At 60.2% G+C, this 27,972-nt stretch overlaps 1 protein-coding gene across 13 annotated transcripts; it reads right to left on the bottom strand.

Annotated features, from left to right (window-relative positions):
* Positions 1–13: 13 nt before the first annotated feature.
* ENDOV (endonuclease V) lies at positions 14–27,686 on the bottom strand. 13 transcript variants are annotated; one of them, XR_013991964.1, is made up of 10 exons: positions 27,571–27,686; positions 27,074–27,245; positions 25,110–25,509; positions 24,108–24,220; positions 23,154–23,222; positions 22,715–22,843; positions 20,870–20,943; positions 20,146–20,204; positions 18,233–19,956; positions 16,326–18,057 (listed from the first exon to the last, which is right to left on the bottom strand). XR_013991964.1 is itself a non-coding variant. In XM_081028942.1 (10 exons), the coding sequence occupies exons 1-10, from the start codon at positions 27,624–27,626 to the stop codon at positions 19,613–19,615; spliced, it is 1,191 nt and encodes a 396-aa protein (XP_080885068.1). In that variant the 5' UTR covers positions 27,627–27,686; the 3' UTR covers positions 16,326–19,612. The 13 variants fall into 13 exon arrangements, 6 of the variants coding, with proteins under 6 accessions (XP_080885065.1, XP_080885068.1, XP_080885064.1 ...); XR_013991967.1 differs by having other exon boundaries at positions 18,233–20,204; positions 25,110–25,149; positions 25,375–25,509; XM_081028942.1 differs by having other exon boundaries at positions 16,326–19,956; positions 25,110–25,149; positions 25,375–25,509.
* Positions 27,687–27,972: the final 286 nt, after the last annotated feature.

The following is a 27,972-nucleotide window of genomic DNA, read 5'->3' as shown; positions in this document are numbered from 1 at the left end:
TTTATTTATTTATTTTAAAACCAAATTCTCCAGCCAACTGTGCTCTTCCCCAGTTGCAGTAACTTTCCTTTGAGTCAGATTTCAGGTTGAACCCAAGAAATAATGACTCCCTCTCAAGCTCACGTTATTTCACATTCATGTTTCATCCCTTCTTTGTTATGCAATTCCTGCATTGGGTCCTGAGATTAGGGGAGTTTACAGCCTAGGCCTATTCTCTCTCAGACCCCATCCAGCCCCTCCTTCCCCTCCCTCTGGGCTGGACAGACATTGGGGCTCTAATGGTCTGCCCTCCCACCATGGGCTGTCTGATTTCCAGGCCCTTCATTCCTTCCCCTCCAGCTGCTGACTCCAGCCCTGAACTGGAGGGGGAAGGAGCAAGAGGGGTCCCTGCTGAGCTCTGGGTGTCAGGGACCAAAGTCAGCCAATGACCAACATGGCCAGACTCAAGCCGGAGACCCCAGAGAACCCCCCCAGGCTCCCCTCCTGGGAGCCCCGCAGGTCCTCTGGCCAGAGCAGGAAAGGAGGCGAGACTCGAGGGAGACCAGGGGAAAACCAGGGGGCTCAGGGGCTGCATGCGTGTGTGAGGGTCTGGGAGAGGCAGAGTTAACCCCCCTGAAGAGGGCGGCTGTGGCTCAGTTCCCAGGGCAGTGGGCTGGACACTGGGTGTAAAATGCTCTGAAAACATTAACTGGGTGACTGGACTTTCTGCCTCCTCCCGAGCCTGTGGCATTGGGCACGCAGGGCGGGCGCTGGGCACGCCAAGGCCTCCAGGCCTGGCTCTGCTGTCAGGACCCTGCCTGGACCCCGCGGCGGGATCGTCAAGGCAAAGTGCTCAGTCACAGGGCGATTGGCAGAGTGCAGAGGGGCAGGGGCTTGAGAGGCGCTCCCGAGAGAGCTCGCCCCACTTCTGATCCACGTGGGCCACGGGGGACCCACGGGGGACCCATGGGGCCGGGCTTCAGGCCTGGGCGTCCTCCTTGACTATTTGTCACACCCACATTCAGTCCACCAACTAACCTTGACGGCTGTGCCTTGGAAGTAGCCCCAGAACCCACCACTTCTTCCACCTCCACGGCTGCCACAGTGGCCCGGGCTATCTTCTATCACCTAGATTACTGCCCTCACCTGGAGCCCAGGCTCTCTCTGCTTCCTGTTTCAGTCCACTCTCAACACAGCAGCTAGGGGTCTTGTAAAAGTAATGTCCCGTCTCTGTCTCCGTTCCGTTTCCCTCAGTGGAAGGCACGGATCCTCTCCCCTCCACCACTCTCTCCCTGCACTCCCCAAGTCAGCCACCCCGACCTGCTGACTCACTACTGCCCCGGGGCCTTTGCACTTGCTCCCCGTGCTTGTCTCTCACCTCCTTCCATGCATTGCTCTAACATATCTCCTTCATGACCCCACCTTCCCCATGCTCCCTGCCATTTGTCTTCCATAAGTCTTATCACCATCCCACACAGCTGATAATATACTCGTTTAAAGTTTATCGTGAGAAAGCGCCACGGTGGCCAAGAGTTTGTCTTGTTCAGATCAGAGCAGGTGCTCAGTAAATAATTTAGACTAAGCAGGTGAATGAGGGTCTTTTCTCTTCTTCCTCCCACCAAGGGCATGAATCCCCTTGGGCAATTCTCTGAAAGGGGAACCGGCGAGGATTGGGCGCCGGCCCACGTACCCAGCGCCATACTCTCAGTACCTCAGTCCCCAAGAGCTCACTGCTGTGGGAGGACCGAGGCGCCTCAGGGAGTTTTACCCTCATACAGCCCCCCTCAGCTAAGAATTCTCTGGGCTCCGGCTAAGAATCTGCCAGGTGCTGGATTACATGGAGGCCCGCTGCTGCCCTCGGGGCTCCGTCTGGTGGGAGACTGACGGGAGGAGCGATGAGGGCCATGCAGTGGGTGAGTGCTGAGGCCAGGAGGAGGAGGAGGGTGGGCTCACCTTCCAGGGCGGGGTGTGTGCAAGGCCTCCCAGTGGTCCCTGGGGGCCCCTGTGGGGTGACGCGTGCACCATGGACAGCAAGCATGTTTCCTGTGGTTCTAGGTATCAGCCCTCACCCTGGTTAGCCCGCTTTCACAAACGAGGAACAGCTCAGACAGGGCAGCCCCCTGACTGAGATCACGCCACGAGCGCATGCAGGTTCCAGGTCTTTGATCCTGCTCTTTGCGGCTGAGAAGCCTGTACTCCTTCCGGGCACGGTGCCACTTCTCAGGCAGGAAGCCAGATGAGCATCCAAGGCTGCCCGGAATTGCGTCCAAATGTCAGGCCAACTGGCCTCCCTGTGTGCGTGGGCACTGGGAGAGGAGCTCTTTGCAGGGGGTGTGGCTTGGGCTGGCGGGGCAGCCATATGCTGCCAGCCTGGCGGGGAGCAGGGCACCAGCCACCCCAGCAGGCCAGATGCTCCTGAGCCAGTCTGTGGCTCAAAGGCATTTCCTTCAGGAGACACAGCCACCTGGCCGTCTCCGGCTCAGCTCCAAAGTCAAGGGTTCCAGCGCTGTGTCAGCTTGGGGCCAGGCTGCACCGTCTCTCTGGCCCAGGGCCTCTGGCCTGGAAGGGACATCTGGCCTGCCTCAACCCCACAGCCAGGGCATCCGTGGCCCTTTGGAACTGAGGGGCAAGGAGAGCCGGAACGAGGGAAAGGCCACGCTCTTCTGTGTGCCCGCCAAGTGACAGAGTGTCCTTGGCATGGCCCGCCTGGCATTGCCCTCACCAGTGAGGCTTCCCAAGGGCGACCCCCAGGGCCCTGCTGTGCCAGGGCTCCCTCTGGCAGGATGTATCTTCTCAAGCTGAGGGAGGAAAGGAGGAAGGGCCACGGCTGACAATGCCAAGCGGGTGGGAGGGGGTGGAGGGCCGTCCCTGCTCCCTGCCCAGGACATGCCCCCTGCACCGGCAGAGGCATCCAGCCTACTCTGTACCAGTTGGATCTACAGACTCGGCAAAGGGAGCTGCCTGAGAGAATTTCCTTTTATAGCGGGGACACCAAGGCTCCGAAAGGGGACAGAGTGTACGTGTGCTCCGTGGGCACCGGGCTGAGGTCAGCTCCTCAGCTCCAGCCTGCAAGGCATGGCTGCTAGAGATGTGAGGCGCCATTTTCAATTTCTGGTTAAGCCAGCTATCAGGCTCTGACTGGCGCCCACGCGTGCTTTTCTGCCACAGGATGGAAAAGGAGGGCAAAGGAACAGGGAGACCCGGGATCAAAGGGGACTCTCCTGCCAGAAGTGAGACATTTTGAGGCCCCCGCTGGGAACGGAGACACCAAGTGCAGTTGTGGGCCCGCTGCTCCTCCCTGTACTGGGTCCCCTGCCCCCACCCTCCTCCCTGATCTGTGGAGCTGCCCTTAGTCACCAAGGTCTTGAAGACACACGTGAAAACGGTGTCTTTGGCTTCTACAAAGTCGTGAGGGTGACCCCGGCTAGTCTGGGCGGCCTCTCCCGGGCCAAAGCTTCCCGCCAGCAGGCTCTTCCCCTCCTGCATATGCAGCTGTGAAAACGTAGGCCCAAGAGACCACCATTGGCACTTCAGGGCTGAACTTCATTCCAGACACAGAGGGGAGCCCCCCACCTTCACCATCTCCATCCGCTGTCATCTTCACTGGTCACATGGCTTGGCCACACCCCTTCAAGGGCAGGAAGAAACAGCTTGTACTTGTAACAGTGACACAGAACAGATTCCCAAGGGGCAGGAGAGAGATGAAAATGTCCCCAGGTCCCCTCCCGTCAGGGCCAGAGAAGGTGTCATGGAGGGAGGGTCTGGTCCCAAGATGGGGAGGAGGTACCTGGGCCCTGGCGTGGAGGGTCCCCTGGGAGCCAGGAGCACGTTGAGTGGCAAGAAAGGCTGTTTGGGGGCCAGACCTGGTGGGCTCAGGGGGGCAGGCTGAAGCACGGAGACGTGTCCACGGGCTTTGAGCCCAAGGCTGACAGGAACGCAGCGGAGCTGGTGGAAGCAGCTTTTCAGCAAGTGGCTTGGAGCTTTCTTGGAAGCAGGCTGAGTATAAATTATAAATAAACAAATGAGAACTCTGCAGCAGGGCGTGGGCCGGCAGGAAGAGGCGAGACTGGAGGCTGAGACCTCACTTAGGAGCTAGGACCCCCTTGAACTTAAACCCACCCACGCTCTCTCTGGCCCTGCCCCACTCCTGCCTCCTGCTGAGGCATCACCAGGGGTCTCGGGCTTCTGGGGCTGACCTTTGCCAGGCTGCAGGAGGAGGCCCAGGGCAGACCCCCACGTGGGGAGACGCACCCCACTCACACCGCCAAGAGGTGCAGGCCTGAGTCTCCCTTGGACAAAAACAGGGCCCAGTGGACACTCATCCATGTGGGAGGTGTCACCAAATGTTGGAAGGGGAAAAAAATCCCATTTTCTTAGCTTTTTTTTATTCCTTTCTATTTTTTGATTATTTTTCTAGATGACTTCATTTCTAAGAAGGGTGTAGGGGAGAGAAGGAGAACAGAGGGAGGGAGGACACAGGCCCTGAGGAGGGCTGAAGAGGGGGCAGGAGTGAGGGAGGAGAGGGGTGCCTGGGGCCCACGGAAAAGCCAAGGTGTCCCCTTCGGGAGAGTGGGGGCTGACCTGTCCAGACTGGACGCTGGCAGCGTTACCTCCTGATCCCACATGGCCCACTCATCCAGCCAGGATTCGCAGGAGAAGGGCTTCTAGGAGCTTCTCTCTGGGGAATGACTCCATGCCACACGGCCAGAGACGAGAGCAACTCTCCAGTGAGATCTCCTTACTCCACAAGCCACTTGGAACCAATAGAATCCACTCTGGCTAGCTTGGTGAAAAAAGGAAGTTATTGCAGGATGTTAGCAGGGTCAGAGAATCTTCTGGAGAACCATGGCAGTGCCCGGTGGGCACACACCCAGGAACAAGCACACAAGCACCTGGCCTCCACCACTTGGCACAGACCCGCAGCCCACACTGGCACGGCACTGCTGTTCCAAAAGTCAAGCAGCTCTGCCACCGCTCTGGATGGAAAACAGATTCAGGGGCATTTGTTTCCTGACGTTGCTAACTTCTAAGTCAGTCGCTTGGGTGTCTGTGGTTGGAGGAGCCCGAGTCACATGCCCACACTCCAGCTGCAAGGGAGTCAGGGCACACAGGCTCTGACTTCTGCCTTAAGAAGGTGGGACTGTGTACGGCAGGAAATGCCCCAGCGAGGTACAGTCACCCCAGAACCCCCTTAGCTTCCAAAGGGCTTTTCCAGCCCAAATTCCCGGCAGCTGCTCAGCTCTGAGACTGAACCTGTTCCAGGCCCCTCTCCCCACCTCCAGGGGCTGCCAGCAACCTCTGCATTCCTTGGCTTGTGGGTGCAATGTCTGCCTTCAACTTCACGAGTCTGAGTCTCAAATCTCCATCTGCCTGACACTTGACAACCCAGGATGATCTCATCTCAAGATCCTTTACTTTGTTGTATCTGCAAAGACTCTCATTCCAAGAAAGGTCACGTTCTGAGGTTACATGTGGACACATCTTTTGGGGGCCATCATTCAATCACTCCAAATGACATGAGAAATGGGCACAGAGCAGAGGTGGGGGAGGGAGGGGAGAGAGGCAAGATGGGGGGTGACAAGTGGGAAGGAGAAGCCAGCAGCCCCCAGCTCAGCGTCCGTGGGAGTGGGACTGTCTGACCTTCTCAGTTACTTAAACCCCAAGTCAGCTTGTGGCTACGCAGACGGGGTTTTCCGCCACCTCTGGTCTCCTCACTGTCACCTCTTCCCCAAGGCCAGGGGTGTCCCCAATTCCAGGCACCATGAGCACCCCACCGCCTTCAGCCCCCCAGTCTCCCCTGCACCTCAGAACCCCAGGATCTCTGAGTCCAAGAGGCAGGAGAAGCCAGCCTCTCTTAGGTGTCCTATGCACACGCAGGAGGGTGGGTCCCACAAGCCTCTTTGCTCCCCATCGCCGAAAACCCCTCTTTATCTCCTCCCCAAATCTCCCCTGTTGGAGTTTAAGCCATTTCTTCTGACGGGCCTCATTCCTACGCTTGGCAGCAAAAGCTCTCAGAGATGGGGAACCTTCAAGGCGCACAGGTCAGACCCGGAATATAAAAAGGTCTCATACAACTTTCTCCCACATTGTCTCGTCGGATACTCAGTTCTTCCTGCGAAGCAGGTACTGCTCCCATTTTAGAGATGAGGAGGCTGAGAGGCTGCAAGCACCAAACGTAATGATTTGCCTAAGTTCATACACACAAACCTGAGACTTGAACCTCAAACCTCCAACTCCAGCTTTTAACACTCTTCCCACCAACTCCACCACACTGGGCTCAGTCCCAAGAAGAATCCCATCCACATCAGGGCTTGAATCCTCCTCGAGACAGGGAACTCACCACCTAACACTGAATTCCACCAACAGGCCCAGGTGTCAGGGCAGCGCCGTTCGCTGAGGGGAGTCCTGCCTCCTCCACGTAACTCGGCCTCCACAGCTTGGCAACGGCAGTGCCTCCCGCCCCCAGTCTTCTCCAGCACAAATTTCTCCACTTCTTTTCCTTTATTGAAAAGAGGGGCTCTGGCCCCACCCCAGGTCACGCTCCCGAGAGGGTTTCTGGCCTCTTGGTGCCCAGCTTACAATATCAAGGATACAAGGTCCTTGGGTCATGAGGAGCTGCAGAGGGCGGGTGGACAGGTGTCCCTGGCACCATACCCAAGTCAGGCGGGACTCAGGGCACGACTGTGCCCGCACTGGAGGTGACAGTCTCTCTGCCGAGGACCGGCACCTGAAGACAAGGCCTGGTCATCTGGCCACGTGGCCGCCTCTAGCTGGGGCCACCATGGACACTCCTGGGCAGAGGCTGTCGCCCTACCATCGCACAACAGCGATGTCACACTTTGGAAAAGAAAAAAAACAAAGCAGCCACCAACAAGCGGAGAGGCTAACAGCTGAGCTGAGTCACTGCGGGAGGGCGGAGGCGGCTACGGGGGTGGGATGGGGGCTGCCCGGGATGGGAGGGGGGAGAGTGGACAGAGGGCCCGCCTGGCACCCTCCCCCGGTCTTCTGGAGCTGTGGGGGGTGAGGCACCGTGGAGCCCCTGCAGCGGGGTGTGAAGACCAGGAGCCGGGGGTGGGGGGAGCTGTGCAGCCAGCAGGCCCAGGCTCCACTGCAGCCACTCACTGCCCCCAGACCTCAACCAGCCACTTAATCCTCCTAAGCCCCGTCTCCTGTCCCGTCTAATGGGGTCACGGCCACCTCCTCCGCTGGAGGACACGGTGCTAAGAGCTCGGGGCAGCACCCAACACATGACAGCGGCTGGGCCAGGCCTTGGGGTTCTGCTCACTGTCATTACGAACGAGAAGCCTTTGGGGGCCCCAGAGCAGGATTCTGGGGGGCCCTGTGAGTGGTTCCCGAGACTGTCGGTGGCCCTGGGCTATTTCCTTGCCGCCTTTCCCACACGTCCCCCTTCCACGGCCCCAGTGCCCCGGCGGTCCAGGGTCTGGTGGGCGGGGCCTTGGGGCAGCCAGGCCAGGGCGGTGTCTGACCTCAGCGGGCATCCTGCCCAAGAGCCCAGCCCCCATGACCTGACAGGACCCGCCCCGCGTGGCTCCCGAGGAGGTTGCATGGGGCTCCTAAAGCTGGAGTGACCTTGTCTGACACAGTGCTACCCTAACCTCTCTGGGAGCCACAGCCAGCTGCGGAGTGCACGGCAGAGGCACTGCCCACGTGCCCTGGATGGGCCTGGCAGACTGCGCTGGCAGGAGGCCCCTGCAGATGGCAGGCATCTGTTTGCTGGGGACGCCCCCATCCTGCTGAAGCTCAGGGTTGGGGAGCTGGAGGCGCCCTGCAGTCTTTCAGGCCCCTAGGCCCTAAGAGGGAAGTGACTTGCCCAAGGCCACCCAGCCAGTGGAAACGGGGGAGGAGGACCCCTCCCCTGACCAGGGCCCCCAGGGCCCAGCATCCCCTCACGGTGGGGTCAGCAGTTCCAGAGCCCCTTACCAGGAACCAGCATCATGGGCCACCCAGACTGGGAGCCTTTGCGATCCCAGCACCCCTCCCTCCTTATCACTCCCCACTCCCCACCAGCAGGCACCTGCCTTCCCACCCCCGCGGGAAGGGGTTCCTATGGCGCCCCGTCCTCCGCACACACTTAGCTCACTGGCAGCCCATCTGCCCCAGCCCGTCAGCAGCAGATGCCGCCACACACAGCAGTGCCTGAGCACTGCCAGCCAGGCACGGGGGTGGGGGGCTCATACTGAGCTGGGGCAGGGGCCCGTCATCCCAGGCGAGGACAGGGGGTCCAGCCCCCAGCCAGCCCCCAGGGCTGAGGACCAGGCTGTCAGAGGGATTGAGCTCAGAGCTGCCCTTGCAGCGCCCCCACTCCCAGGGCTCCGGCTGCCTGGGACAGAGTGGGTGGGTGGGCAGCTCCATAGCAGATGACACCCCGGGGGCAGGGCTGTGCAGCTCCCTGGGGAAGGCCCAAAGTGTGGTGGTGCTGCACCCCAAGGAGGTTAGGGGAGCCGCAGGGAGACCCCACAGGGTCTGCCAGTGTCCAAAGGGCATGTGAAGGCTTGTGGAAGAGGGTCCAGAGCTTCCAGCCCTGCACGTGTCAGACCCTCGCCTGGGGCAGGCTCTTCACTCTTGGCCCCCCACAGCGCCCCAGCCTGCTGGGCCCCAGGCCCCATTCCAGATCCCTCTTCTACCTCTTGTGACTTCTTACTACCAATGGGGGCAGGTGGCAGAGCAGGGTTGGGGACCCTAGGGCTGGCCTCACTGCTAGGATGAGAGTGCAACCTGTCCCCATTCGAGTCCTGCTAAAGCAAAACAAACACAACATCTGAGGGGAGCAGAGGCTGCTGGGGGCGTGAGCGTGTGTGTGTGCGCGCGCGTGTGTGTGTGTGTGTGTGTGTGTGTGTGTGTGTGTCTGCACGCTTGCCCTGCACTGCCGGGGTGCTGGGGGTGGGGGCTGCAGGCCATGGGGTGCCCAGCATGGGCAGGGCCTGGAACTGTGGCCAAGATAGTTCCTGGACCCCCTGGTCCCTGAATCCACTGACCCTTTCCGGGATGCAGTGGCCAGATGGCAAAGAGCCTCGTTTCCATGGCAGCAACCTGGGCCAGGGAGGAGGGCTGGCGGAGGACCCCAAGAGCCCTCCCAGCCCGAGGGGCAGAGCTTTGCAGCCCAGGAGTGCCCCACTGAGCACTGGAGGGCCAGCCCCACGTGGGGGAGGGCCTAGGAGGGACGTGCTGGTGGGCTGCGGGCCAGTGCACACACATTCTCCCGTCCCCAGCAAAGAGAAGAAACTGACCAAGCCTGGAGTCCTACGGACTCTGGTTTGACATTAGGTAGGATTTCCTGATTCTGGGAAGCATGAGAACACTTCAGGGATGTGCACACAGGGCTGCCTGCTGCCCAGCCCGTCTGCTTCATGGCGTCGGGCCGAGTCCCGCGCCAGGTGAGGGGGGAGAGCTGAACGGGGTCTCAGGGCCCGGTGAGCCAGCCTACCTGGCTGGGTGGGCGAGACCTCTGGGGACTCCACCAGCTGAGCACCCAGAAGCCATGAAAACCAAACCTCACTGGCAGGCCTGGCAGCTCCCCGTCCCCTCTCCCAGCACCCCCGCAGTGTGGGGCCAGCGTGCAGACACGCACGCTCACGCCCCCGGCCGCCTCTGCTCCCCTCACATCTTGCGTTTGTTTTGCTTCAGCAGGACTCGAATGGGGACAGGCTGCACTCTCACAATTGGCAGCTTCCACTGATTCCCCCCACGGAGGTGCCATATGTCAGTGTCATGAATAAGCACAGGCCCCACGGCTGGGGGGGCTGGGAAGTGGCAGCTGCCAATCATCGTTCAATAGATGCCGCAGGGCCATCACAGGGTGGGGACCAGCTCCCCCGGAGGCGTGGGCCAGGCGGGGGGCAGCGTGGGTAAATCAGGGCAATAGTTTGGGGTCAGACTATGGTCACCAGTCCTCATGAGGGACCCAGACAGCCAGAGTGCTTTCCTGAAAACATAAAGGAAACCCTAAAAGGCATGGGGGGGCCAGAATCCCCCGACTCCACCACTCAGCCCGGTCTGTGCCGGCGGTGGCCACCTCCTCTAGGATGCCCTTCTGCAGGGACACACCCCTCATTCCAGCGCCTCTGCCCAGCACGTGCTCCACCTCAGCCCCCCACCAGTGAGTTGGGGACCAAGATTTCACCCACAGGGAGGAGGGGACCGAACTTAGCCAGCACCTGCCGTGGGCCAGCACCGCTCTCTCAGCGCGCTCCTGGGAACCTGGACTACTAGCCCCCTTCTACAGGTGAGAAACTGTCTCCAAGTCTTACACCTCGGCATGGCAGAGCCCGCTTCTGCTCGTGTGCCAGTTCGCTGCCAAAGGCTCTGAGCACTGGGCCCAAAGTGTGGCTCTGTGCCTGGTGCCCCGACCAGACCCCACCCTGGGACCTGGCGACACCTCCTTCATATCCCTGCCCTGCTCAGGCCCCTGCAGGGCTAACGCTTCCCTCCTTGCTGCCGTAAAGATGCTCGTACTGTACTGGACCCTGCAGAGACCACAAGTCAGGGACACCTGTCTGCATATTTCTCCCTCCCCAGCACTGCCCCACCCCGACCAGCAGTCAGGCCTGCCCTGGCAAGTGGCTTTGGAATGAACGGACGAATGCAAGGTGGGCTGTGAGTGCCCTGTGCGTGACGGCAGAGCTGTGTGCCCGCTCTGGGTGCCCCAGGCTCCTTCCCTCATTCCCGGCCCTGCTGGAGGCTGAGGCAGCAACCAACCGGATTGGATCATCCGCCTGGGGTTAATTGGCTGTCCCTCGCTGCCAGCATGATGGATCCTGCTTGACATTTCCCTAGATAGTTAATTGATACCAAGTAATTTGTCATGAAGACCTTGTTATATGCCAACTGGGTCCCCTAAGCCGTCAGCGTCTGTGCCCCAGAAACAAGATTGGCAAGTTAATAATGGAACCTTAATCATGCCATTCCCTGCTGGCACTGGAAGAGAATTACCCAGAGACAAGATTGGGGTACGGCTGGGAAGAGGTAATGGAGAGATTCTGGGGCCACAGCACGTCCCAAGAAGGTCCCCTCCCCTCAGTTTCCCCGACCAGTATGCCTTCTTCTGGTGACAGTGTTGACTGTCCACTGAGCAATCCCTCCAAGGTGGACAGGGGCTGATTCCACTCCCTGCCCCCCAGCTGGGCACATGCCCCCTCCAATAATCATGGTCAAGCCAGGCAGCCGAAACCGAGGGGTGTCGCCTTGGGGCTCCTTTGGAGCCTTTGGGATAGAGGGCACTCTCGCTGGGAACACTACAGGCAGAAAACAAGCCTGGGGCTGCTGCCGGCCATCCAGCCTCCAGAGGGGAGAGGGCCTCTGGGACGCCACCAACACCAAGGGACAGAGCAGGTGCCCCCAGCCAGCTCTGCCCCCAGAGTAAACGGACAAGGCCTGTTTTTGCTTAAAGTGGTTAAGGTGGTTTCTGGAGAGTTCTCACCTCAGATGTCTACAGGCGCTCACCCCAGGACTCAAGCCTGTGTGGGGTCTGCTCACAAGAGCTACAGAGGCGCTCGCTTCGGAAGTGTGTGCACGAAACTGGAATGATACAGAGGTTAGCATGGCCCCCACACGACGACGACACCCCAACTCATGAAGCACCCCATATTTCTTATAAATTATATTATTAGAAGGTCTAGAGTGGCTGTCAACAGGAATTCAATAACCTGCTTAACTGGGATTTAAAAAAAAAGTTGAGAGTGGAGCCAGCAGTGACAACAGAATCGAGAACTTCTAAATTTGGAGAGGTCAGCTAGGGCACTGCACAATACATCTGTACTCAGGACAGATACGAAATCTGTGGGTCCCAGCGTAAAAGGAAAATACACAGCTTGTCTAAAAATCATTAAAATAGATTAATGAATGAAAAAAATAAAGCTACGGAGGAGCGCCTGGGCAGGAGACAGCCAGGTGCAGCAAAGCCCAGACAGGGGGCGGGGGTCCTGAGCATGGCCAGCGTCTGCCCAGCGTTGGGGGGGAAAGGGTGGCAGCGGAGTAAAGCTAGAGCAGAGGCTCCGCATTCTCTCTGGCCACAGCCAGGCCAGCCCGGCCAGCCGGGCACTGGCTTCAGCACCACGGACAGCGGTGGCCTCCCGGCCCGCACCACTGGGGCCCAGAGGAGGGAATGCGGGTTCTCCCACCATACCTGGATTCTCACGTCATGAAACGTGACAATGCAGTTCTTCCTGAGGCTGTTGACAGACACCTGAAAGATGGTGTCCTTGTGCCTTAGAGACAAGGATTCTTCTGGGTAAACAAAAAACTGCCACTTTTCCAGGTCTCCTCGCTGGAAGACCAATGGGGCACTGGTTTCTGGGATGGGGGCGAGGGTGGGGTTGTAGCTCCATCTACGTGCTCTCAAGAAGCCACCAGATGATGGTGCCATTGAAACAAGGCAGCAGCGCAAACAGGAGCACATGCGACCATGAAGGAGGGGACTGGACACAGGTGAGGGTGGAGGGAGGTCCTTGGTGATGGATGGGCAGCAGGTGTAGCACAACCGAGACAGGTGGGGTAGGGGGTGGCTCTGTACTGGTTATCTTTTGCTGGTAACACGTTATCCCAGAACAAAGACTGGTTATCTCAGTGTCTGAGGGGTAGGAGCCTGGGAGCAGGTCGGCTGGCTGGTTGTGGCTCAGCGTCGCTCAGGAGGTGGCACTCAAGATGACAGCCAGGGCTGAGGGCACCTGAAGGCTTGGCCAGGACTGGAGGATGCACTTTCAAGATGGCTCCTCCACATGTGGAAGGGCAGGTGGGCGCAGTTCACCGCCCCGTGGGCTTCCCAGAGCAGCTTATGGCACTGAGGCCCAAGTGGATGGTAAGGGGGGGCACCACCCGAAGTCACGATGTGTTTCATGGTCCAGTATCAGAACAACAAGCCTCCCTCCTGCACCTCCATTGGTCATACAGACCGATGTGGCCAGAAGAGCACACAAACCCCAGGGGCCAGGCACCACTGGGGCCAGCTCAGAGGCTGGCTGCCACAGGCTTTGAGAGAAAACAAATTCATAGGTGGCCTGATGTTTTTAATGTGCCAAAAAGAGATTTGTTTTTCCATTGAGGGTTTGGGGGTGTTAATAATGGGTACACAGAAAATAAACCAAACATAAAACATGAGGCAATTATTAAGTCCAGGAAAAACAAGAGGTTTACAAGAAAGAGATGTAATTACAGTATATTCTCAGCTGTGCATAATATGTGCAAAGAAATACTGATGCTCTCAATTCTGATTCAACCAAAACGTGTGTGGGGAGGGGGAGTGTGGGAGGGGCTCCATGTGAGGGAACAAACTCTCAGCTCCCCACGGCAGGAAATCAATGGGTAATTTCTAAATCTGAAGAAAAAGACCAACATTAGAATGCCATTTAGAAGTAAATACAAAAAAACCCAAGCAAACAAACCAGAACAAAAATTTTACCTCTGAGAAGGGGAATCGGAGTGGGGCGGGTAGGTAAGGAGCTGCTGGTTTCTCATTACAAGTCTAACAGAGACTTGCTATGAAACCACTGCAGCCTGCCCCCCCCCCCCAGCTCTCCTGCACTCTCAGGAGAGGGCCTCGGTGTCTGTGTCCCGTTCCAGGGCAGGACACCTGCACCCTGGGTTTGGGTCTTCCCCAGCCACGGCCCTCCATCATTTCCCCAATTTGCCTGAGTCGCTCTAGGTCTGCTTGCCTGTCTCTGACCACACCCTCCGCCATCAGCCCACTTCCCTGCCCGCGTCCCCACTGGGTGGGGAGGAAGCAGACAGGGCGGGGGATTGTGCCCTGGCCCCTGCAGCCTGCAGTCCTCACTGCCCCCAGCACGACCCATGGTGGTGAGATGCTGGGAGTCGCTCCTGCTTCCCAGGAGGTGAACTGGGGATACAGGGCCTCCTCCATCATTTCCATGACACCCGGCCTAATTACCCAGTGTGCTATTCATTTGGATGTCAGTGCCTTTAATTAATAATGTGGTAAAACTCCACGCAGGGCCTGGCCAGGGCAGGGCGGCAGGGACTGCTGGGGCGGGGCGGGCCAGACAGGTGAGGACCCCTCCCCACACATCTACACCCAGCAAGCTCACAGGCCTCAGCTGGGAGCCAGGGCCCTGGTCTCTTGTGGCCGGCTGTTCTCACCACTCCACATGCACTGGCCCCTTCAGGGGTCTTCCAGGAGGAGGCAGGAGCACAGACCCCGAGGAGGGTATGTGTACCAGGGCCTAAGTCAGGGCAGGTTCCTCTAAGCCCAGGAAGAGGGGTGAGGTATGGCAGGAGGGGAGGAGCCGGCTCAGACCAGGCTCAAGCAGGCCAGAGGGGTGGGAGTAGGGGAGGGTCCTCGGGACAGCCAGGACCACACCTGCTGGGAGGGGTGACCTGATGGGGTAGGGCCACTCCTAGCCCTGGCTGCGTAGCCCCGTTCCTGACAGCCATAAGAGGGGAGTGCAGGCAGGCTGGGGTCCCCAAGGCGGGAGCCTGAGGGGCCTGGCTGCGAGCTGCAAAGGTCAGGCCAACCTCCTTTCTGGGACCGCTCCCTCCCTCGTAGCCCCTGGGTGGGGTGCTGACCAAGGGAAGGGCCCAGGGGCCACCGCAGTGACATGAACATCTACTTGGGTCCAGCTTGAATTATTGAGTGGTCAGGACTTATTCTTGGCTCTGGGCAGGCTGCGGCCTGTGGACTGTGGACATGGACGTCACCTGGGCCCTATTTTTACAGATCTGTGGAAGGAGCTGAGATGCCACCCCACTTAGGGCCCCAATATGCTTTTCTGAATAGGGGCAAGGGGGCAGGGCAGAGCAGGCTGGAAGGGATGGAGGTGGGCAGGTCGTCCTGCTCCAAAGCCCCCTCCCCACTGCTTTCCAGGTCTCCCATGAATGAGCCGGGCCAGCAGGCCCAGGCCCCAGCCCAGCCCCGGCCCCACCCTGCTACCAATCCTCCGCTTGAAGCCCCAGCCTGGCTCACTCCCAAACCCTACACCCTACGGCCCCAGGCCAGGTCCCCTTGAGCTCCAGGCTGTATCCACGCCCACTGTGTCTCAGCAAGCCACTCGGCCTGATCCCCGATGTGGCAGTGGTGTGGCCATGAGACAGGGCCGAGGGCTCTGCGGGGTCTCTCCCTTGAGTCTGTAGCCAAAACTCTGGTCCCTTTAGGGTTCAGGCCCTAGCCCACCAGGCTTCCTCGCCAGGTTCACCCCCACTCAGCCCACCCGTTACTTTACACTGCCTCTGCTGTTCTCCAGTGACTCTCCTGTAGTTTCCGATGGGGTAGGATTTGCACCTTTTGGGGCCTTTGTGCTTGGGGAGAGCTGGAAGCACTTGACCGAGCCCTGAACTTTCACGAATCCTGTAGGGGACTCTGCCCTCCCAACCCCCATTCTGAGCCAGGGTCACAAATGGGGCACCTTGGGGATGGGGACAGGCTCCTTAGAAACCATTCACAACTAGACTGACTCGGAAAAAGAACTCAAATTACTAAAATCAGGAAAGAAAGTGGGACACTACCGCAACCTTTACAGAAATAGAAAATATCATGAACAATTACAGGCCAACTCATTAGATAATCTGGAAAAAATGGACAAATTCCTAGAACCACACTAGCTACCAACTGATTCAAGGAGAAACAGGAAATCTTCATAGACCTATAACAAGAGATTGAATTAGTAATCAGTTCATCTCTGACAAAAAGCACGGGGCCAGATGGCTTCACTGGCACAGGCTCCACACCAGCCCCTCCCAAACTCTTCCCCAGAGCAGAAGAGGGAAACCTCTCAATGCTTCTGTGAGGCCAGCATCACCCTATTTCAAAGCCAACGACACAAGGAGACTACCGACCAACATCCCTTATGGATATGGCTGCAGAAATCCTCCACAAACGCCAGCAAATTGAACTCAGCAGCACACTGAAAGGATTATACACCATGACCAATAGGGATTTATTCCGGAAATGCAAGAGGGGCCCAAAAGGTGAAAACCAATCAGTGCGGCCCACCACGCTACCAGAGGAAGGACAGTGATGGCTTCCATCCACATCTAATCTAATTGAAAAAGCTCTGGACAAACCCAACCCCCTTTCGCGGTAGACACTCAGCAAACCAGGAATACCAGGGAACTTGACCACTAGGAAAAGCCCATAGCTAACACCACACTCAGTGGTTAAAGACTGGAGTCCTTCCGCCAAAGACCAGGAACCAGACAAAGGTGTCAGCTCCCGCCGCTTACTCACCACGGTGCTGGGGGTTCTGGCTGGGACAGTTGGGCAAGAAAAGAAATGAAAGGTGCCCAGGTTAGAAAGGAAGAAGCAACACTATCTCTATTCACAGATGACACGATCTTATGTATAGAAAACCCTCACACACACACACACAGAAAGTTGCAGATACAAGACACAAAAATCAGTTGTTATTTCAATACACTAGCAATGAACAGTCCAAAAATGAAATTAATAAAACAATTCTACTTACAATAGCATCAAAAAGAATAAAACATGTAGGAATAAATTTAATCAAAGCAAGTACAAGTCTTGTACACTGAAAACTATAAAGCACTGTTGAAAGAAATGGAGATCTAAATGAATGAAAGACACCCCGTGTTCGGTGCCTGGAAGACTTATTGTTGTTGAGGCGGAATGTTCCCCAAATTGATCACACAATCCCTATCAAAATCCCAACTGCCTCGTTTTACCAGGATGGACACACTCCTCCTAAAATTCCTGTGCGTTGCAAAGGACTCCGAAGAGCTGTGTACAAAAATGAACTCGAAATGGGTCCAAGATCTCAATGGAAGAGCAGAAACTATTAAACTTAGAAGGAAACAGGAAATCTTTGTGACATTGGATTAAGCAATGGCTTCTTCAATGACACCAAAAGCACCAGCAACACATGAAAAATAAATTGGACTTCATCAAATTTAAAACCTTTCATGAATCAAAGGACACAATCAAGAAAATGGAAACATAACCCACAGGGAGGGAGAAAATACTTATAAAATTATATAACTGAAAAGGGTCTGGGACCTACAACATGTAAACAGCTCTTACAGCTCAACAACAAAAAAATCCCGTATTTCTCAAAGGTCAAAGGATTTGAGCAGACACTTCTCCCAAGATGTACAGATCACCAATAAGCACATGAAGACGCTCAACATCATTTGGCTTCAGGGAAATGTGAGTCAAACCCTGAGGTGGCCAGAATAAAAATGACAAGTGTTGACTCTGGGTAGTGAACACACAATGGGATTTATAGATGCTGTAATACAGAATTGTACACCTGAAATCTATGTAATTATTTTAACAGTTGTCACCGCAATAAACTTTCATTAAAAAAAAAAAAAGCCAAGTGTTGGTGAGGACGTGGAGAAACTGGAAGGCTGTGCGTGGCTGGTGGGGATGTAAGAAGGTTAGGCTGCTGTAGAGAACGACCTGGCTATTCCTCAAAAAGTTCATCAGAGCCACCATATGACACAGAAATTCCACTCCCAGGTATCCACCCAGGAGAACTGAAAGCGTTTAAGTTCACACAAAAACTTGTATGTGGCAGCATCATTTATAATGGTCCCAAAGAGAAACCACTCAAACATCCATCAACAAGATGAACAGATAAAAACATGGCCCCTCTCCAGAGTGGAATATTATTTGGCCAGAAAAAGCAGCCCTGACACAGGCTACAACGTGAATTAGCCTTGAAAACGATGCTAAGGAGAGAATCCTGGCACAGACGTCCCACAGCGTGAGTCCATTCCGACCAGGTACCCAGGGGCAAGTCCACAGACAGAAAGCGGCTTAGTGCTTGCGCGGGGCTGGGGGCGGGGGGAGGGAGTGACTGCTGATGGTGACGAGGTTTCATTACCCCAGGTAATGGAAAAGTTCTGGAACTAGTGAGTTTGAATATATTAAAAAGCACTTAATTGTACACTTTAAAATGTTTAAATTGGTGACTTGTTGCCTTTAATCTCAAAACAAATACTACTCAGGTAAGTTGTCTGCAAATGAATCTCCGGGCTCTGGCCTGCTCCTCTCTGTGCGGGAGGGGAGGGGCCGTGGGGAGCCCCTTATGGAAGAGAAGATGCGGTTCTAGTCGTCATGCCCACAGCCCCGGCGGCCGACTGGACTCCCTGGTCAGAGGGAGCAGTGGTGTTAAGCAGGGCCTGACTCCCACCCCCAAAGGCCACGGCCATGCCTTAGAGGTGGGGGTGGGGAGAGTGCCCCCTGGGCACGGTGCTGCCCGTGCAGGCGTGCATCCTGGGGGCTGCAGTGGTGTGAGGAGGTTGGTAGATGAGGACCTTTTACCTTCTGGTCTCTTCCTTCTCACCGGTGGAGCTAGCACACACACAGCCTTGCAGACCGATGGCCACGAATGACTTCCGTGGGCCCTTCTCCAAATATCACTTCCCTTGTCAGGGACTGACTGGGCGCTAGGCACATGGGGCACAGCTGTCTGGTGAGGCATGACAGGCATCATCCCAGGTTTGCCAAGGTCAGTGGGCACGAGGCAGCCAGGCCCAGCCAGCTCGGCCGGGCTGCCATCCTGTGCCCCCAAGGCCCCCAGGCAGGCAAAGACCTGGAAGTCAGGTGGGCAGTGCCGTGAGCGCCAGGCAGCGGGCTCCAAGAGCTTTGCTGGGGGCAGGGCAGGGCCTGCAGGGGAGCAGCCTGGGGCCCTGCAGCCTGACCACCCTGGCAAGGTGTCTCCGGCGCCAGCCTCATCATCCCAGGACTCGGCACGTAGGTGGGATGAGGCAGCCGCCGCCCAGGGCCTTAGCCGAGCACCACTGCTGTGAGAAGAGAGACACCAGGGGAACTTGGGGAGGTGGCAAAAGCACGATGGGAGGTCGGAACCTGGGGGGGTGGTCTTCCCCACCCACAGGAGTCCCTTGCAGGCACCCGTGGAACATGACGGAACCACTCACTCCAGTGGGCCACTGAGTGGAGCCCCATAAGCACCTGGGGGCACACACAGCCCCACTAGCTGAGTAGGCCCTCAGCACCCCACAACCCAACTTCCTGGGGACATGGTTTGTCTGCAATAGGGGCTGCCACCATCGAGTGGTGCAGCCCCAGGCTGCCTTATAAAGGAGCAGAAGGGGCAGGGGGACAACATGCCATCAGCCTAAACCGCAGGCTGCCTCGTTCATTGTCCCCTCTGCTTCTCCCAGGCCATAGAGAAGAGCTCACCTGTCATCAAGAACAGAGATATGGGCGGGGGGCACAGAGGGCGTGCTGACCCCCGGGCCTCCTGGGCTCCCGTCCCAGGCTGTCAAACCGACAGCCAGTGCCCTCTTGGGAAGCAGGGTGAAGAGGCAAGAGGGGCCCCCTCTCAGCTAAGATTCTGGCTCCTTGGGGATTGCTGGCGGGGCCCACACCGAGAAGTGGCCAGGACAGAAGTGGCTGCACCCCTACAGTGGGCCTCGGGGTGAGGAGGCTGGTGGGGGAGGGTGCTGTGCTGGCAGGACCAGCAGAGAGCTCTCGGCCCTCGAACCCAGTGGTGACGGGGCCACCCACCGTCCGAGGCCCAGACTGACCCTACATGACCTCAAGCCTCAGGCCCTGTCCAGGGCGGCCAGGGACCCAGCCCACAGTGGCCCCCCAGCTCGGACCCCCCAGGTCGGGGCAGAAGCAGGTCAGTGTGGCTGTGAGAAGGGGGCTGGGTTACAAATGAACAAAAAAGCAAACTCAAAAACAATCAGTGGCATATGTATCCAGAGAAGACAGAGAGGCTGTAGATGACATGAGGTCTGGCTGCTGTGGGCCCATCCGGGCACTTGTAGAAAAAAACCAAACCCCAAGTCCCCACGAACCCCGAGCCCCCTCCTGTGCCTTTGGGAAAGCCTGGTACTCCGCGGTGCAACGTCTGTCCTCTGCTGAGCGCGCTCCAGGCCACTCCAGGCCCCATGAACACGCTGTGGAGCAGGCAGGGCAGCCACACAGCCCACCTGAGCAGTGCTGTGCCCGCAGCGTGCCCGTGTCCTTGGAGCCTGGGGGCCCCACTGGCTGTTGGTGAGACATTTTTCCAGTCCCTACAGAGGAGCACCCAGAGCTGGTTACCATTCCGAGGCCGGAAGCAGGAGGCAGGTGGCCTAAGTCTTCGGAGCGCCCCACTCCGCTCCACTCCCAGCCCCTGCCCTTCTACTCCTGGGTGCCTGGGTCTGGGGCTTTCGGATGTGTTCTGGGGCCTGGGCTGGGGGCCTCCAAGGGCCTGCCCTCACCCGTGTGCTCTTCTGAGCCTCCAGTGGGGCACACCTCTGACTTCTGCACCTTCTGGCTCCTGGTAATGACATCAAGAAGGGGCAGTGTGAGACCCGAGCCCAGAGGGTCCCTGGGGGCTGCCACTGACCTGGATCCTCAGGGGCTGCTGAAGGCCCGGGCCAAAGGGCCAGCCCCCGCCCCTGGGACAGCTCTGGGGTCTCAGACGCACCTTCTCCCCATTCTCAAAGCAGCTCAGTGGACAGCCACAAAGGAAATGCCCTGGGGAACCCGGGCGGGGCCACCTCCTGCCTAGATGTCAGAGGCCACACTCAGAACCCACATTGCCCACTGAAACCACTCTGCTGCTCATCAGTGTCATGGGCCTCAGTTTCCTCATCTGTAAAGTGGATCACAGTGCCTGTCTCTTGGGAAGGTGCTGCCAGGATAAGCAGTTGCTGCCGGTGGTAATGATCCGTGCCTGCCCAACGCGCATGAGAACGCGGCAGAACAAGAAGTGCTGCTCCTGCCTGGCAGCTGAGGAAGCCCAGGCTCGGAACGCGGACACGACACAGCGGGCTCGTCTAACTCCCAGGGCCTTTGTGCAGGGCCCCGGCCCCGGCTCCTCCCAGGTATGTGGCCAAGGTAGGCGGAGGCAGCGCTGGGGGGAGGCTGTGCCCCCAGACATGGCCCCATGTGGGCATCACCGAGGACCCACTAACCTACTGCCCAGCCCCCAGCGCTCACCTCGTCTGCCCCGGTGCAGGGGGCCTTGGGCCCCCCAGGCTCCTGCGGATGTATTCTCGGGAGCGGATGTCAGCCTGAGGAGAGGGGTGGTGGCTGGGGTCCTGAGCTGGCCTCGGAACGAGCCCTCGCCCACCGCTCGCTCCCCCGAGAAAGCCCGTGGGGGTACATCAGGCCGTCGCAGGCCCAGCCTCTGGGACAAGGAGTGGCAGCACCAGCGGTGTATGGGGGACGGGAGGACAGCCCCGTGCGGCCACACCCCCCAGGGCCAGAGTACATGGCTGAGCTGGGGGTCCTAGGCGCCCCGTTTCAGAGGAGCCACTTGGCTGTCATCGGTTTACAGCTGCTGCTTCCCTGTAAGTTTTGCCTGAGCCAGGGATCTCCCTGCTAAAAGCCTCCTCTCTGAGGGTCTCCACAGCCCAGCTCATCTGTCCTCTCTTGAATCACCGTCTATCACCCCACTAGTGTCCCCGTGACCCTGTCTCAGGGAGGTGTCTGAAAAGTTCTGCAAAGTCACTGGAATGACAGGCGCCCTGCAGACTGCAGGCTGTGGGCAGAGCAGACCCCAGGGAAGGGGTTCAGGCCCGAGTGGGACTGTCTCCAAGAGCCTGCCGCTGGGCTCTGCCACGTGAGGACCCCCATCCGGGGGCCTGGCCTCGGCGAGGCCCGATCCCAGCTCAGACGGGCTTAGCCCTGCTTCAGACGGCATGACTACAGGACACGACAGCTAATCCCCCCAGACTGCTGCTGCTTCAGAGTGGCGGGCAGGCGTGGGCAGCAGGACGTTCCGGGGAAGGCAGAGTGAGGGAGGCGAGAGGCAGCACCCGCCTTCTCCGGCAGCGCCGGCTCAGGCCTGGCACAGGGGTGGGATGGGGGTGGAGGACAGGCCTTTGAGCAAGGGGCCCCTCAGTGGCCTGGGGAGGGGGACCCACAGACACCATGGGAGCAGGCACTAAATCCCCCATCCTCCCCTAGGAAGCAGAGTTAGGAGTGCAAAGCGGATGAAAGAACACAGCCAGCCAGAGCCGCCAGACAGGGCCTCACCCCACTCCTGGAAGTGACAGGGTGTGGACTCCAGGGAGCAGATGGATGCTTTGCTCCCTTGGGAGGGTAGGCCCAGGGACTCGGCAGGCTTTCCTCCAGGGCCACACACAGTCCCTCCCGGCCTGTGAGGTGCCCAGGGCACTGCAAGGATGGGGCTACCGTCCACTCTGGGGCAAAGTGAGGCGTGGAGGGGAGGACACCTGCCCCACGGAGCCTGCACAGCAGAGGCCCTGGCTCTGAGGGGGTGAAGGTCTAGGGTCTCCTGCCCCAAGGTCGCACAGTGGGTGGCAATGAGGAAGAAAGGCCTCCTGCAGTGGAACCCACGTGCCGACCAAGCCCGAAGGGGAGGGAGGGAGGCTGGCGGACGCTCAGCAACCCGCTCTGAGGAGCCATCCTAGAGCACTGGGCCCCTGAGGGGCCGCGAGCCACACGCTGTGCAGGCCGCTGCTGCCACCTGGAGGCCACCCTGCACATCAGCAGGCAGGGAAGGCCGAGGCCCTGCCCCCAAGGAGGTGGTGGTCGCCATGGCGGCAGGGTGATGGGGCTCCCTGGGGCTGGCCCCAGACGTCCTGCCACGTGAGCCGACATCAGCTGATTCTCCCAGTGACCCTGGTACAAGGTGCGGGAGCGCAGGGCAGGGCAGGACAGGGCCCAGGAGCAGCTCCCAGGACTCTGCAGTGCAGCCCAACCAGACTGTCCTGCAGGTGCTTGTGACCCCAGCTGATCTGACGGAAGCACGGAATGGGCAGGTGGTGTGCACTGGCCCACCCACCTGGCGGCCCACCCACCTGGCGGCCCACCCACCTGGCGCACCGGCTCCGGGATCCGAAACCTGCAGCAGCTTCGAGTCAGGCGCACGGCCACCTCCAGGCTCACCTTGTGGCCCACGGAGATGTACAGGGGCTTGGTGCTATGGTCGTGGCTCTTTAGGGCCTGGGGTGAGGAAAGTGAGGGCAGGGCGCTGTGGGCTGCAGGACTGGCAACTTGTCCTGGGTGGCAGCAGGGACAAGTTGGGGCAGGGGGCACCTTCCTGCTGCTTGTCCTGGGGACAGGGTGGGGTGATCCCGGGCCTCGCCCCCTCAGCATAGCCCGGGACAGGAAGGAAATTAAGGCACAGGGCACAGCCCGCTCGGCGGAGTGGCGGGAAGGTGAGACGAGGTGGCTGGGGCCTGGGGTGTGTCCTAGTCACACGTGTACATGGTGCTGGCTTGGGGCCCCGCTGACCCTGGCCCTGGCCACTCACCATGCCAAGGATGGCCCCGGAGTCTCCCATCAGAGGAAATGTGTCCCCTCCAGCCTGCAGGAGGCGTATCTGGAAAACAGGAGAAACAGAAGAGCGGTTTTTCTCACTGAAGGGCCTAGCAGCCCCTGAGCAGGAAGGGCCCAATGCTGCGTGTGGGCTGCAGCAGGCGGCCGCGCTCCCACCTGCGGCAGGTGACTGGGCTCACACCTGTCCCAAGTGCACGGACCCCAGGCCGCAGCTCACAGCACCATCCCACCCTAGCAGGCAAGCTCGGCTCTCTCGTCCCTGTTCTAGGGCAGAGAAAGCTGGGCCTGAAGAAGCAGCAGCAGTCTGCCCCGGCCAGTGCTGGTGGTGGAGGCACCAGCTACCCACCAAGCCCGGCTGGTGGACACAGGCGCCACCTCAGGCCAGTGGGCCACAACCCGACCCGAGGCCACTTACTTCCTGCCGCTTTCTCTCCTGCTAGGAGTGTGGGCTCATTTGATTCAACCCAACAAACTTCTCTGGGGAGTGGCCCACTTGAATGGGCTTGTCTGCTGCTCCACGCAGAAGCGTGGAATGAGACAGACGTGCTGTTCTCAGTCTGCTGTCCAGCGGGAGAGGCAGCGTGTCACCACTTCCCGTGGAGTGGGACTTTGTTCCCAGTGCCAGCAAGGGGGGAAGAGGAGGGAGATGCTGGCCGAGGGGGGAGAGCAGGGCCTCCAGGCTGGGGGTGGGGAAAAATGGAGCCACACAGGCTCCCACAGGTCCCGTCCCGATAGCTGGAGGCCCTGCCCCCCAGGGCACACAAAAGCAGCACGGAGGCGGGCCAAGGAGCTCAGAGGGCGCACAGAGAGCAGCAGGGCTTCCTGGCCCAGGCCTGGGGTCCAGGACGGGGACGAGAGCATCTGCCGGCAAGGGCTGCCCCAGCGCAGGGTGCTGACCAGGGCCCAGGGCCCCAGGCCGGCTTCTCACCTTCTCTTTGTGCCGGGCGTTGTTCTCCAGCCCATCCACCTGCAGGAGCTTCTTGGCCACCCCAATGCAGGGCAGGTCTGTGAGGACGCCGAGGTGGCAGGCCACCCCGAAACCTGCAGGGGTGGAGGAGGGGGCAGTGGAGGGACGGCGTGGGGACTGAGGACAAAACTAGAACCTTGGCAAATTTCTAGGAGTGAAGAGAGGGCGGTTGCAGGCTGAGAGCGGAGGAGACAGGACTCTGAGGCCCGGCCTAACCTTGGACATGGCCCTCTGCCCCGACTTCACGGGAGTCAGGCTGGGGGGAAGGCACCTCCTTCCCGCTGACAGCTGAGGAGCCCACTTAGCGTGCTCACACCTCACACTGCTTCTCCTTTCAATTCTGGCAGCTTCCATCCTCTCCTTCCCTTGGCGGCCACGATCAGGCCTCTGGGTCCCTGTTCTCACAATTCCCTCAACACTCTGGGCTCCTGGCAGGCGCTGATTGTAGTGCTGGGGTCCCACACTAGTGTCCACCAGGGTGGCATGTGTCCACCCTTTGGCTCTGGACCCGCAGGCTCTTTCTGCTGCCGGATCCCCAGGTTCACCTGAGGGTAAAACAACCCCTCTCCCTTGGTCTCCACTGGGCGCAGATTTCCGGGTGCCCATGGAAAGCGAGCATGCCTGTCTGTTCGTGTCAGGATACAGAGTGGACCGCCGCTGGGACAGGCTAGCTGAGCTCTGGCCTGTCACTTCCGGTAGCGGTCAGCTCCAGACTGGGCCAGGGGACCGGAGATGGGTGAGTGCAGGGTGCTGGGGGGAAGCCGAGGGGACAGGCAGGAAAGGAGGGTGGTGAGGGAAGCAGGGGCTCTTTCCTGGTGGGTCCTGAGACAGAAAGGGGCCCACAAAGGAGGTGTCAGTGCCCAGCTGGGGGGTTAAGGCGTCCGGGCAGGGGCTGTCTGAACCGCTGGCCCCGGCTCTTCCTTCCCACAGTCCTCCGGGGCCCTGTCTCAGCAGGAGGATTACCTTGGTGGTGGAGCACCCCATTTCCATCGACAAGGAGGACCTGGAAGGGCCACAGGGAAGCTGCGGTCAGCAGCACTGCCCGTCGGGCAAAACATCTGGAGCAGGAGGGGTGGGGCTGCCATTCTGAGCCCAGCTTTTCAGGAAGTCCTAGCCCCTCCTCGGGGATAAGGCCCCTTCTCCAGGAAGCTCCCGAGGCCTCACCCTGCCATGGTGGCTGGCCTCTCCTCCAGGGCGGAAGCAGAGAGCCTTCCTCTGGGGTACCTGCCTGGGGCATCAGGTGGGGCTCCTTCTCCCGAAGCCGCTGCACCGCATCCACCAGGAAGGGCAGCTCTCGAAAGGCCAGGAAGCCCGACACGTAGGGGGCCGTCAGGCTAACCATGCGACAGTCCTCATACACCACCTGTCACCAGGCAGCCGGGTCACGAGCAGGGCACCTGCCTCCCTGCGTGCCTCAGCCCTGCATCCATCAATCCTTTTCCCTGCCGGCTCCCTCTCAGCCTCCCGGGACCACCCCACGGCCCCCTTCCCTGCCTCCGCTATCTGGAAGCACAAGAAAGGACGAGATGATCGCCTTGCAAATGGGGGCAGGGGTCAACCTGCTGCTGGGTCAAAGGGGCTGGCTGTACCCCGTCTCCATCAGGGCCTCCCTAGGCTGCCTCGTGCGTGAAGGAGAGCTCGGTGGGCTGTACAGAGGCCCACAGGTGAGGTGCAAGCGCTGTGCGAGTGCGATGGGAACAAGCACAGCACTGCCTTAGGCGAGAAGGGGCTGGGAAGGAAAGACCTGGTTTTCAGAGAGGCTGCGTGCAATAGCGAGAAAGCAACTCCGGTTTATGAAAACAGATTTCAAATAATTCCAAAGGACGGGGGGACCTCGCAGCTAGAAAGAGAACAGGGGTCCCCGGGGATGGAGAAGCTAATAAAAGGAACCTTCTGAAGCTGCCACTGCAAACAGGCCCAGGGGCCGGGGTGCTGGAGGCCGGGGTGTCAGGCCCTGTGCCAACTGGGGGGAGGAGGGGTGGGGACCCAGGTCCGAGGGCGCAGGTGGGAAGGTAGGAGCCGGGCCACGCGGGCTCTCCGGAGCGCTGGGGCTTCTACACGCGCTCCCTTCACAGGGCTGCCCTGACAGACGGCCCTTCCGAGCGACAAGTCCCTTAACACAGCCCCAGAGGGTGGCCCTGTCGCGCGGCATTAGAAGGTGAGGGACCTGCTCAGAACAGGGCTGGCAGCCCAGGCACCGGAACCGCGAGTTTTCACCGGAGTCCGACTGGCCTGAGGACGTGCCCGCGCCCTGCAGACACTAATGACACCGCACCCGTTACGGGCACGCCCCACGCAGCCCGCCCGCAGCCCTCGGCCACCACGCGCCCACTTGGTCCCCACGGATGTGCCTACGGGATCTGTGTTTCTAAACACACTCCGGGCGGCTGACTGCGCACGGCCTCGGGTGGGCACTCGGGTGGGCACTCGGGGGGCACCGGGCCAGCTCCCAGGACCCTCTCCCGGTCCACGGCTCCACGGCCCGGGACGACAAAAGCTGGCTGCAGCCGTGGGGCAGGCGCTGTGCTCGGTGCTGGGTGACAAGGGACACGGTCTCAGTGTCCCCTGGAGAACCGACAGTCGGTGGGAGAGAGCACACTGACGGGGAACTAAACCGAGAGCTGCCACGGCACACGAGAGGCCTCGGGCGTGGAGGGGCTACTGCGGCGGCGGAGGTCGGTGCGGGAGCCGGTGCGGGAGCCGGTGCGGGAGCGGGAGCCGCGGGTCGGGAAGGCGCCCTCCCCACGGCTGAGCCTCGTCTGCCACCTGCTCCCTGCGCGGTCCCCGCCTGCCTCCCAACCCGAGTCGGGTCTGAACGCACCGGGCGTGCGGCGCGGGGAGGAGGAAGTGGAGGCCGCAGGGCCCGCGGGGGCGGCCGGGAGGCCACGGCGACACCCAGGGCCCCCCGCCCCGCGCGCCGCGGCCACCTGCAGCGCGGGGAAGCTGAGCACCACCAGGCAGGCGCACGCGCCGCCGCCGCCGCCCCTCACGAAGGACACGTCCACGCCCCCGACCCTCCGCAGGCCCGAGAAGGCGGGGTCCCGCTGCCACGCCTCCGTGTCCCGGCTCACGACGCGCGTCCTCAGCAGCGCCTGCTCCCTGAGGGGACACCGACAGTGAGGCGCCGGCCGCCCGCCGTGCAGGCCGGGGCCGGGGGCTCTTCCCGGGCCGCTCCCGGCCTCACCCCCCGACCCCCCAGCCTCGGCGCCCCTCCCGCCGCCCCTCCGGCCCCCGGGGGCCGACCCGGCGCCGGAAACGAGCGCCGCCGACCCCGCCCACCTCCGCTCCCGAAGGCCCTTTCGGCCGCGCGCCGGAAGCGGGCCCAGACCCCGACGCCCCAAACCCGGGGGTTTCGAGGTCCGAGGGCCCTTGGGAGCCACGCTGCTCGAGTCCCCGGACCTCGCTGTTCTCCCGGGCCCGTTACCGTTTCCAGAGCGACAGCGTCTCCTCCGGCGGCCGCCCCGCCACCTCCCGAGCCATGGCTCGACCCGGCAGCCCTTTCCGTTGGGGTCACTTCCGGTGGCGCCGCGCACGCGCCGGGCAACCGCCAGGGCGGCGCTCGGTGGGGCCGTCTCTGCGCGTGCGCGGCGCGTCCGCTCGGCTTCCCTGAGGCCGCCCCCTCGCGGCCGGAGGCCCTTCTGCCGAGCGGCGCGCAGCCGGCCTCGCCTCCTCCGCTGTCGGCCGAGGGAGCCGCAGGCTCCAGCCGCTCGGCGCGCAGTGCTCGGGGCTGACGGAGCCTGCGGGCCGCCGTCCCGTCCAACTTTCCCCAGTTGTGCCCGCCGTGGCGGGAGGAAAGGTGTCCCGCCCCCCAGCTTGGTCTGCGACA

The sequence above is a fragment of the Rhinolophus hipposideros genome, assembly GCF_964194185.1.
Source record: "Rhinolophus hipposideros genome assembly, chromosome: 20".
NCBI lineage: Eukaryota > Metazoa > Chordata > Mammalia > Chiroptera > Rhinolophidae > Rhinolophus > Rhinolophus hipposideros.
Note: the sequence above shows the minus strand (reverse complement) of the source record. Positions and strands in the feature narration are given on the sequence as shown.